At 45.4% G+C, this 12067-nt stretch overlaps 1 protein-coding gene across 1 annotated transcript in view; it reads left to right on the top strand.

The window, feature by feature from the left end:
- Positions 1-12067, top strand: part of ABCA13 (ATP binding cassette subfamily A member 13) — a 388784-nt gene that overhangs the window by 235174 nt on the left and 141543 nt on the right. The window contains exons 45-48 of the mRNA XM_068973151.1: positions 832-901; positions 3503-3621; positions 5204-5291; positions 10983-11091. Coding sequence (XP_068829252.1) covers positions 832-901; positions 3503-3621; positions 5204-5291; positions 10983-11091 — 386 coding nt within the window. The remainder of the gene's footprint in view (positions 1-831; positions 902-3502; positions 3622-5203; positions 5292-10982; positions 11092-12067) is intronic.

The following is a 12067-nucleotide window of genomic DNA, read 5'->3' as shown; positions in this document are numbered from 1 at the left end:
TGCTGAAAAAAATCAAAACAAGAGGACTAACAAGGAGAACAGCAATAGGGAGCTTTGGAATACAGAGGTTCTGAAACTCTCCAGTAAGTTGGCTTCATAGCAGTTTCTGTGGCACCACCATTCTTCATAACAGAAATTTAATGCTAGTTGCTTTTCTTTAAATGATGATCAGTTATGATGTCACACAATGAAAAGAAGGTAGCAACTGCCTGTGTTTAGGAATTGCTGCACTGGTGCGGCAGAGGAGGCGATGGCCCCCCACTCCAGTACTCTTGCCTAGAGAATCCCATGGACTTAGCAGCCTGGTGGGCTGCAGCCCATGGGGTCGCTAAGAGTCGGACATGATTGAGTGACTTCATTTTCACTTTTTACTTTCATGCATTGGAGAAAGAAATGGCAACCCACTCCAGTGTCCTTGCCTGGAGAATCCCAGGGACAGGGGAGCCTGGTGGGCTGCCATCTATGGGGTCGCTAAGAGTCGAACATGACTGAAGCAACTTAGCAGTAGCAGCAGCAGCACTGGTGCTGAGGGTACCTGGTTTGGCCACCAGGAGCCCTGAGGTTCACGACAGCCCCCTGGGAGCCTCAGTGGCACATTCAGTGCACGAACAGAGGGAGAGCATCATTTAATATAATGGAAATAATGTGATTATGATAAAGCATTGTCCTCAGGTTAACAGCTCGAGCTGTGAAAACAAATGTGAGCACTCTGCCTTCTGTATCACGGGGAGATAATGCTCTCGTGAGCTGTGCTCAGGTCTGGGGGATGCTGTCATGGAGACGCAGCAGCTCTGTGATCTGAGTATCATTCCACCTTCTTTATTTTGTCAGGGAGAATTCTTCCTGCTGGCACCCTGACCCCTCCTCTCACTGGCGCGTCCAAGAGTCCTGTGGCTGCCTGGTAGGTTTCCTTGGTGTTTTTGATTTTTTATAAGCCTAAACCTCAAGGAACAGAAGTGAGTTCACCTATTCTCCCAACTCACCCAACCCTCCCCTTCCCCTGCCTCCCCTTCCACATGTCCATTCTGTACGTCTGTGTCTCTATTCCTGCCCAGAAGATAAGTTCATCTGGACCATTTCTCTGGATTCCATATCTATACATTAATATATGATATTTGCTTTTCTCTCTCTGACCTACTTCACTCTGTATGACAGACTCTAGGTCCATCCACATCTCTGCATAAGTCCGATTCTGTCCCTTTTTATGGCTGACACTACTGTGTGTATATATACATGTGTGTGTGTATATACACACACATGCCACACACATCTTTCTCTGTCGATCTGTTGATGTGTCGATTGCTTCCCTTGGTGCTCTGTGATGAGCTAGGTGGGTGGGATGAGGGGAATGGTCGGGGGGAGGTCCAAGAGAGTGGGAATACACATATAGCTGATTCTCTCCCTTGTTCAGCAGAAACTAACACAGTATTGTAAAGGATTTATACTCCAATTAAAAAAAAAAAAACAAAACAAGTTCACTCCCATCTGAAAAATCGTTGTTTTTGGTAACTACATGAACTTTCCAACTAAATGACTCTTAAGTTTCCTTGATTGGGTGCTTCTTGGAAAGGTGTCATGACATGGTTTCCAGGGTGACCCTCCCATTCATTTTCCATTGGTCACAATCAGTGACAGTCCAACAACGGAGCTGGAACTGCACTTCAGGGGAGAAATGTCCCAGAATTTCAAGGCAGGGTGACTTCAGGTTTCTTGTATTTTTATTTGAGTTTTGAAAGCTGGATGTTAAAAACTGAGATATCACGAGGCTCTTCTAACTATGAGTGAGCAATACAGTGACACACAGAAGTACCCCTGTTACAGTGAGAGGCACACTGTCCAGTCTGTTGAGGAGAATGGAGTGAAATTTATGTGGAAAACTGGTTGGAACTCATCTCAAAGAAAATCTCAAGAGGCAGTGAGTAAAGGGCACAGGTCTATTGGCTAAAATCAAGAAACAGATATGGCTATTCTAATTTACAGGAAAAAAATAAGACAAACAAAAATCTTAATTTCAATTGAGTTTTAAGAAAATGACCATGTGAGCATGTTTATAAGTGTTTTCTGTTCAGTTGTCCACAGGGTGTGTGTTAGTTGCTGAGTTGGTTCTGACTCTTTGCTACCTCATGGACCATAGCCTCTGTCCATGGAATTCTTCAGGCAAGAATACTGCAGTGGGTAGCCAATCCCTTCTTCAGGGGATCTTCCCAACCCAGGGACTGAACTCATGCCTCCTGCATTGCAGGCAGATTCTTTACCGTCTGAACCACCAGGGAAGCTCTCCTGATAGTGTAGTGACTTTAAAAAGGCTTCCTTTCGATGGACCCGGTCTCCTTTCTTCTCTTAGACCAAATATCTGGACTCAGGTGAGGCAGTTAGATAGCACCGTGGATGTAGGGAGGGCCCACCAGAGACCACTGATGGCTGCCGCATGTTACCCTTTTGGCCTTGGCCCTTGGTGATTCGGAACTCTATTTGCTGCTCCTTTGTGGTGACCAGCTGTTCTGCTCAAGTTCTTTATGGACCCAATGATTTGTTTCTTCCCCATCTTGTTTATTCCATTAACTCAGGAACCCTATAAGTTTTCACTCCATGCTCTGATTCTTTGGCCTTGATTCACTCATTCTGTTAGACTGGTACTTTGTATTACAAGCTCCCTGAAATTTATTGAAATTAGATTGGGTGTCAGTATCAGAAGAATGAATGAACGAGTACCAGAATGGTTGATGTTAAATTTGCTCGAATTCACATGAATTGTGAGATCTCAGAAATATGTATGCAAGGAGAAAAGCATTTCCTATGAAAAAGCTGCATAGCCAAGGGAGCTTCAGAAATATCAGAGAAAGCACAGGTCTCTTTGCCATAGCTCCCACAAGATGCTCAAATCACAAGGAGTGGGAAAGAGGCAGCTTTTAATTTATCTGACTAAAGAGCCTTTGTTTGTGTATGTGTGTGGTGCCTAGGTGCCTTGGCAGAATCTTCCGGAAATGCTAGTCTACTCGTTAGGAGTCAGAGGCCCTCAGGAGAGAGGGAGTAAGGTGGTCCCTGCCGGGCAAATATTTCCAGGCTCCAAGCCTCTGAGTGGCTGCGGAAAAGGAGTTTGTTTTCTGTTTCAGGCGTTTAGGGAAGAAACACATTCTTTTGAATTTTCTCGCTTAACATCCTCTGACTCTCTTGGTGGTTCATCAAATGCAAGATGACCCCAGTGAAAATGTATTTTCCCTTTTGGCCTCTTAGCCATCTGCCCAACTTATATACAGGAAAGGATTGGAAGTCCCCCAGTGTAACTAATGGCAAAGGTTGCAGTGGAATTCTGGTATAATTCTCAAATGTAGGTGACTCTCAAGAGAGACATGAGGAATCAGAACATATGAAAGGCCATCGACGAGTCACTGAAAAAGTGAGAGCAGGGAAGAGTCACATTTGCTTTACTTAAGTAGTATCGGGAAACCTGCATGTGGGTTGTGAACGAGCTTCTACTTCCCATCTTTGGAAATGATTGCAGAAGTGCCCCAATGCAAGCTCCAGGGCTCCCTACCTGACCAACCGCCTGGGCCACCGGCTTCTCAACCTCTCTGGCCTCCCGCTGGAGGAGTATTTGCTGGCGCCGACGGAAAAACCGAGGTGGGTTTGAAACCTCTCCTGTATCTTTCCTGTTCGCAGAGTTACTTAGGAAATCTGATCATTTCAAATGCTGATGTTCTTCAGTGCTCAGAAATCTCCTGCTAACCTTGATAACTCATAAAAATTCCGAAGCAGTGCTGCAGAACTTAATCAGATTCCTCCTGCTGACTTTCACTCTGGCCCCGGGGGGAGTGGGGGAGTCATGTTCATGGAGAGTCTGTCACCTGGGGGAGCCAGAAGCAGCTAGCCTGCTTTAGAGGATAAGCCCTGAGACGCTCCCAGCATAATGAGGGAAGCTCTCCACGGTATCCTAAAGTCCCTCTTAAGAGATTTTGAGGAAAGCTTTTGTTCTATGCTGCATTTCCTTGAGCCTAAGAGGGGGAATCTAGATGAGAGGATAGGGATGAGCTGCTCATTTCTTTAAACTGCAATCATACTCACTATTCCATCAAATGTCCTGAGACCTCCCCACCCGACACAAAAGCATCATTGCGTGGGGTGTCTGCGATGCCTAGAACATCCTCCCATCCCGCACCCAGGCCCTCTTTCCTTCTGATGCTTCGCGGACCATCTCTGGCCCCTGCTGCCCTCCAGTTGTGCCTTTAAACACATCCAGGAATCTCTGGTTTTTGAAGGTGGGCGCTTGTATGCCCAGGACTTAGAATAGTATCTGGTATACAAAAGGCACTCAATCAATGAATGCTTGAGTCTTTGAAATGAATGATTGAATTAAATTGAGCTGAGTGGGAATCTATCCTTATTCTTTGGCCCCAAATTTCTGCTCAAAATCCAGGCACGACAGTGGAAATTTGTTGTTTTAATCTCCTTTTATCCAGAGACTGGGAAACAAAGTTTAGTAGGTGTTTTTATTTCTAATGTCCAATATTTTTAGAAGCTTCATAAGTGCTAAATATACTATATAACCCAAGGGATATGGAGAGAAAAATCACTCCACATCCCGGGAGAAACTCACAGAGCTGTGTAAGAGATGGAATGGCAAAAAAGACAGTTAAGGCCCAGCATAGCAATCAACACAAGAAATGGAAATTAAGGTGTTGTGAGAACCCCAAAGAGAAGGAGATTCACCCCAGTCGAGGTAGCCAGGGATGCCTTCCTGAAGGACGCAGTGTGTGCACAGAGAATGAGAGAAGCGAGAGGAAGAAGAGAAACCAGTTCAGAACGGGCTGACTCAGGAGCAGGGGAGACTGAAGGGTACTGAAAGCTGGATTTTAGGAGAAGCGGCCGTTAATGAGAACACCAGCAGGGCAGGCAAGCACAGCAAAGTCCTGCACGGGGGCATGTATCCTAACACCTTGGTGATGCTGAGAGGCTTATACTCTAACGTGGGTGAGGAGTGTGTGATCTCATCTATCCCTGCTAAATAAGCAGTGCCCTCCTCGGATACCTGCCTGGGGCCAGGCCGCATCCCGCAGCAGGCTGACTCCGGGGGACTGCGACCCAGAGCCTGGAAGTTCCGCAGCCACTGTTTTACGGCCTCTGGTGTGGTGGGTAGGGGACGCCCTCCGTTAGGAGGGCCTTGTGCTGCCTGGCGTAAGCTTTGACCTCTTGTTTACTTTCCCAGGCTTGGAGGATGGTCTTTTGGAGTGCAAATCCCCAATCAAGTTCAAGGCACAAATTCAAATATGTCAAAACCCCAAAATCTGGCAAAGGTACAGTCTTTCCTTTTTTCTTTTGTTTCTTGTTTTAGAAAGCATTCAGGGAAACTTGCTTTGTAAATATCTTTGTGGATAAAGGCAAAATCAAACCAAATACCAGTGTTTGTTACCCTGAAACACAGCCAGTTGTATGTGAGCATTCTCTTGAAAGAGAAAATGAGTCGTTTCCTTTAGGCTATATAGAAATATTTGAAATAGGTCACTGTTTTTTTGTTAAGATGGGAATTCACTGGATAGACCTAAAGCAAATAAGGAAAGTAATCTGCTTTTAAAGCCGCTTATCATCAGGGTGGGGCTTTCCAGGTGGCGCAAGTGGTAGGGAATCTGCCTGTCAGTGCAGGAGATGGAAGACATGCAGGTTCTATCCCTTGGTTGGGAAGATCCCCTGGAGGAGGGCATGGCAACCCATGGCAGTATTTTGCCTGGAGAATCCCATGGACAAAGGAGCCTGGTGGGCTGCATTCCATAGGGTTGCAAAAAGTTGGACATGACTGAAGGGACTTAGCCACAGCAGCAGCAGCAGCATCAGGATGACAGTGATCTTGATATGTGCATTTATTGACCAAAAAGTTAATTCAGGTTTTTCCTGTAATGTTCTGAACCAACTTTTGGGTCAACCCAATAAATTCCTTTTCTTCCTGATGACTGGATGGACCCAGAGTGGTGAGCAGGCAGCACCCCTCCCAGGGGCTGGATTTTTAAGCCCTCCAGATCTGGCCCTATGAATGAGGAAAATCCCTTTGGCATTACCGAGAGTGGCCAGGAAAGACCCCCTTACCCACCAGTACCACCCTTACCCCCTTAGCCACCAAGGAACTCAGGGGCAGGGAATCAGGACAGGTTTCCCTAAGGAAAGAGGTTGGTACAACCTTAAGATGGGAAAGATTTGAAGCTCGCAGTCTCGGTGATTGGGGAAATGGTCTGGTTTTGGTCCCGATTTTGAGAGAAGTTGGGAAAGCGTAAGTCGTGGGAGTGGTGTGTGTGTGTGTTAGTCGCTCAGTCGTGTCCGACTCTCTGCGACCCCATGGACTGTAGTTCTCCAGGCTCCGCTGTCCATGGGATTCTCCAAGCAAGAATGCTGGAGCAGGTTACCTACTCCAGGGGATTTTCCTGTCCCAGGGATCAAACCCATGTCTCTTGAGTCTCCTGCACTGGCAGCCAGATTCTTTACCACTGAGCCACCTGGGAGTGGCATCTGCTTGTACACCTGTCATATCACCGATGAAATGTCTCTGCCTTGTCCTGGGGCCTTTCGTGGTTCATGGTGACATGGAAAAGCTTTTCAGGATCCAGGCTTATGCCTGTTGAAGGATTATTCAGTGAAATAAAGGTGCTTTCCAGGTTTTTAACAGTGTAATCCCTGGTGAAAATGCTAACATTCATACTTCACAATGTAATCACAGAGAAAAGTTGTAACAGTCATATTTCACAGTGTAATCCCTGATGAAAAGTTCTGGTCCCCGTGTAGACTGTTCAGACAGCCCTCATTTCAACTGAGGTTTGCTCAAATCTCTCTCACGCTGCAGGCCACACACAGGGAAAGATTTATAGCTTAAGATGAAAAGATCAAGATTCATAGCTTGATAGAAAAGTAGTCTAAAATACCTTTGCTGGCTTTTTGAACACATGATGTGACTGTTATTAAAATAAACCCAGTTTGTAGAGGAATCTGCTCATTTCCTCCGAGAACATGTTAAGTTTCTAATCTGTGTGAATCCCAAGCCTCCTGCTGACAGTGGGGCGTCCTGTCTGTGCTTCTAGGGTCTGGGGCAGGGCAGCCAAGTCTCCCCTGTATCTCTGCTCCCGTGACGAGGGCTCAGCATCCTGTGTCTCCCTGACACCTGCTCTTTTTCCTCCTTGTTTGCCTTCTGTATCGACGTGTTTGAGCAGTGACTTCTGCAGCTTCTAATGTTGTTTGACATGGACTTTGCAATACTCAGGCGTGCAAGTATCCAGCCCTTTGGGGAGAGAGCCTCTTTTCAGGGAGCTCAATGATCATGAGTCTGCATTGGACTCTAAAGGGCATCTGGTATCTCAAATTCCTATAGCATTGTTGGTGGTTGATGTCATGTCAAATTATTACATTAACCTCTAGGTAATTAACCACCAGCCTTTTACTTTGGCCTTTGGGGTATATTCATAAGACCATAGAGTTTACGATTTTTGCAGTCTTTTTGAGGAGAAAATGGGAAATTTGCATATGAATAGGCTTAATATTTAAAATTCATCATATTTTAGAATATCTCTCATGGAACCTTTATGAATGATTTCATTCACATCTTGAGTGTTCAGCTGGTTTAATTAAACACCCTCTAGAGTGTATTTTGTTGTTACAGTTGCTAAGTTCTGTCCAACTCTTTGTGACCCCATGGACAGAGGGAGCCTGAAGGGCTACAGTCCATGGGATTTCCCGGGCAAGAATACTAGAGTGGGTTGTCATTTCCTTCTCCACAAGATCTTCCAATCCAGCAATAAAACCCGCCTCTCCTGCATTGGCAGGTGGATTCTTTACCTCTTAGCCACCAGGGAGACCCTCTAGAATGTAGACACTTCAGTTAAAAAGGCTAAACACACTCCCCTCTTGGTGTTTGGCTTTCATTCTGTTCTGTTCTCATGTATACTTTTACGCATTTGAATATCCATCCAGAGATATTTTTTTTCCTTACAGTAACTTAGTTGCCTTTCTGAGGAACTGTTCCTGGGGATCCTGACATGAAAGGTCTGTTTTGAGGTGTCATGATGTGTTCCTAAAAGGAGGTTAACTTCCTCCTTCAGCTGTTGGATTTGTTGATCCTGACTTAGAGACCAGCAGGGAAAGAAGTGCCACAACTTATTTAAGATCATCATGAAGCATCTATGGCTTACTTAAAAGAATTTATAAAATTTCTCCCAAGCAAAAGCCAGTTTGTAGTAGAACCGAAATGATGTTCAAATTGTTCCTTGGAATTCTGGATGTTGTCATCTGTCCCAAAAGTGACGGCAGGGTCGTCAGGACCATCAGCAGCTGGCCGTCATGGAGCTGGGCAGGCTTTGGGGGCTGCACTCTGCACAGAATTCCGGGTCTCCCTCCGGTGGGGAGGCTCCCTGACCAGATCCCACCCGGTCCCCTGGCACTGTCCCCATGGCCGTGTTCTCAGTATCTAGACTCAGGCTGGCCTCCTGTCTGCAGAGAGCAGGGCTGGAGCCCTCAGGGGCCAACATGGCAGCACCCTCTGCCCTCTGACCTGGCCGCATTGATGAACCCTGGCGTCTCATCATCTCAGTGAGGTCTTCAGGCCGCATTGTGGCTCCTATTAGGACGGGTTGCACCCTCTATGGTTAACGAGCATTTTGGGACATCAGGGTCCTCAGAGTTATACCCCTTAGGTCCCTGGAAGCTACTCTGTCCCCTGAGAGGGTCACTGGGCACCACCCCTCCCTCAGCAAACATCACCAAGTTTCACGGCCACAGCTGTGACTTGGTCTTGATCATGAGGCAGCCCTCCTGACCTTTGGCCTGGAGACTGTGTTCCTGAGTGGAGAGGTTTGCCAGCTGCTGGTCTCAACTGGGATGATGGTGGAGACTCAGTCCTGGTGGCTGCCTGGAGGCACAGGGGCTGAGCCCAGGTCGGAGATCCACAGCCCCGGGTAGAGGAGAAACGGAGCATGAGCTCGACCCAACACAGAAGCTGAAGCTGACGGGGAGGAGTGGGCAAGACGCCTAGGCTCTGGGGTACCCCACCCCCACCGTAGCTACCCCACTTTGGTTTCTGTGTTTTTGTACACTGTTTTTTAAAAATACAGTTCCCTGTGCTATACAGTAAATCCTTGTTGCTGTTTTATTTTAATCAATCAATTAATTTTTAAAGATGAAAAAAAAGTTTTTGCCAAACCATGAGGCAGGTGGGATCCTAGTTCTCCAACCAAGGATCGAACTCCAGGCCCCACACTGGATGTGCAGTGTCTTGGTCACTGGACCACTATGGAATTTCCGTGTACAGTGTCATTTCTAAGTTGAGAAAAATGTCACCCTGCTTTTAAAACAAAATTTCAAACAAACTAATTTGAAGGCGCCACGTCTAGGGCAGAGAGCGCCCTTGGGTTTCATGTTTTTTCCTCCAGTTAAGCAGTTAATGGAGCCAAGACTGGTGGTGGGGGGAGCAGGCCGTGGACTGTGGTTCCCGTCCACAGCAGAGGTTTTCTACTGTATGTCCTTGAACTTTAGCAGTCTTGCATTTTACGTCATTGTATCCAGAAGCATAGCTAGTCCCTGTATGTTAGCACATCTGCAGGTATGTGTGTTTGAGGGTAGGGGTGGTGAGAGGTGGACTTGGGGGTCCTGCAGGGACTGGGGTCCCTGTGTTGGGTACATAACGGGGGCAGATACCCTCTGGTAAGTGATCTCAGTGCAAGGTGGGGTGGGCTGCCCTGTGAAGGGAACCCATGCTTCCCCCCACTTTTCAGAATCCTGTGTCTGAATTACACCCATTTGTGAGTCTGTGGATTTTTCTGTTACCAGTCTCAGATCCACTTGAGCACAGCCGAGGGCATCAACAGGTTGTCCTGGGTCTGTGGATAGTCGGTCTTGAGCAGAATTTCTTCCTCCTTGGAGTTGGAAAGAGGGACTGCTAAGGGTTTCCCTGGACCTGTGAAACTATTTGAAGATGGGGGTGTGTAATGGCAGCTGCTGTGACAGAGGGCAAGGTTCTGCCTCCTTAATCACCCAGTGAGGTGGGCTTCCTAAGAAAGAGTTGGGCCACTGTCCTGCAGAGAAAGGCATTTTTATGAGCTGTCACTAAATACTTAGTTCTTCCCTTGAATTCAGGACCCTGGTGGAGACAACTAGTCACCCTGTGATGGGGTTGGGGAGGGGAATGGGTTGGAAGCCCAGGGACCTGAGATTTGGCCCTAACTTTGCAGAAACTGTGAGAGCCTGCACAGCTTCCTCCAAGTAGAAACCAGCAAGGGAGCAGCTATAATTCCACAAAGAAGATTGTCACAAAAGACAGTGTCATCTAGAGAAATGAACTTGAATTAAGGTCAAAATTTGCTGGTTGATTCATTATCTCTTAAAGACATTCACCAGCATTCCATTGAGTGCATTAAAAATTTTTTTCATTAAAATATCAATATTGTGAGATATAGATACTGATGGTTCAATTAGTATTTTTTATGCTACTTCTTATTTCAATTTTAATAACATTGTCTGTCTCCTGTTTTCTCCTTCACCTTCCTCCTGTCTGATGGGCCTGCTGCTTTATTCTCCATGCTCAGCAAATGTTCACTTCAATTTATTTTGAGGAATAATGTTCTACATTCAGTTATTAATTTGAGAGTCATCATTTTTTTCTTATCATTTCTGTGCTTTTAATTTGCAGGTCAGATTTCATTAGCTTACCAATGGAGAAAGAAGAAAAAATTGAATGGGCTTAGATTCCTTTTTTTTGCTGTGAGAATATAATTATAGAGCAACACTCACATTTGTTCTGGGGAAAATTAAACTATTTTTAGCTATAAATTATATGCTAGAGATAAATATAAAATTAGCAGGCTGCTCACTGTGAGCCATGAAGGACCATTACATGGAGGCCTGTGTTCAGGTGCTGGAGAAGCAAATTTACACATGTTCCTTATATGTGAGAACAGCTTATGAATAGACTTAAGAACTAATTTCATGAGGGCCATTAAGTTATCTTTCTCTTTTAGGTGTGGTACAACCAGAAAGGCTTCCACTCCCTGCCTTCCTACCTAAATCATCTCAACAATCTTATTTTGTGGAGGCACTTATCCCCTGCGGCAGACTGGAGACAGTATGGTAATGTTATTCTATGTGCATTTTCTAATTCACTACTTTCCAAAGACAGTGTTGTTAAATGGGAAAGAGTCAGAAGAAGTTGTGAGCAGAAATGTGAAAAGTGATGCGAAGTTTCTGTTTGGCAGCCAATCCATGTAGAAACACATACACATCAAGAGGCCGTGGTGGCTTTTGTGTGTGTGTGTCCTTCAGTGTCTTTACCTGTGAGGTTGTGACCTCAGCTATGAGATGACAGGAGTCGAAGGTGACTAGAGAGCTCATCCTAGTGACTTAGCATCCTCCGGAAGCAAGAGTCATTGCTCTTTCTAAAGACACTATTGTATGGTCCAGGTCACCGTTACTGATGGGAAGGTGCTCATCGCTTACCATAATTTACTTTATGCTGAGCCCTCCACTCATCAGTTACCTGTGTTGACTGCAAATTCACTCCCTGTGCTTTCTTCTTTTGGTAAATGACACGGGTCCATTTCTGGAACCCAGAGTGGATTTATAGGTTTAAGGGGATGTTATATGCTTCACTTGAGTAGTTTATCAAATTCATTCAGTTATTTGAAAAAAAAAAGAAAGAATACAAGTGGATGTATAAATACCAGCAGGTCATAGTTGTCATAATTTATTTACAGGATTTTTTTTGAAGCATTAATTCACATAGAAATAAATGTTAAACCATTTCCCCAGTATGCCATGACTGCAAATTCATTCTGCCGTATTTGTTTTCCCCTCTCCACCAACTTTCAAAATAAAACAGGTTTAATTATTCTGTGGCACTGCAGTTGTTTTGGGATGGCAGTACATATAATATAAAAATGTGTATGCCCAAGTGAAGTAATAAAGAATATAGAGTGCTATGGATGAGGGTTAGCAGAGGGGTGTGTATTGTGTCTGAAATGTACTAGGGGCATTAAATATTCTTATCCATGGTCCCATTTAGTGTTTGTGTTAATTTGGTAGGGTGGGTGACATTTGCCTCTTTCAC

The sequence above is a fragment of the Capricornis sumatraensis genome, chromosome 5 (genome assembly GCF_032405125.1).
Source record: "Capricornis sumatraensis isolate serow.1 chromosome 5, serow.2, whole genome shotgun sequence".
NCBI classification, from domain to species: domain Eukaryota; kingdom Metazoa; phylum Chordata; class Mammalia; order Artiodactyla; family Bovidae; genus Capricornis; species Capricornis sumatraensis.
This window is presented reverse-complemented; position numbering and strand designations above follow the sequence as displayed.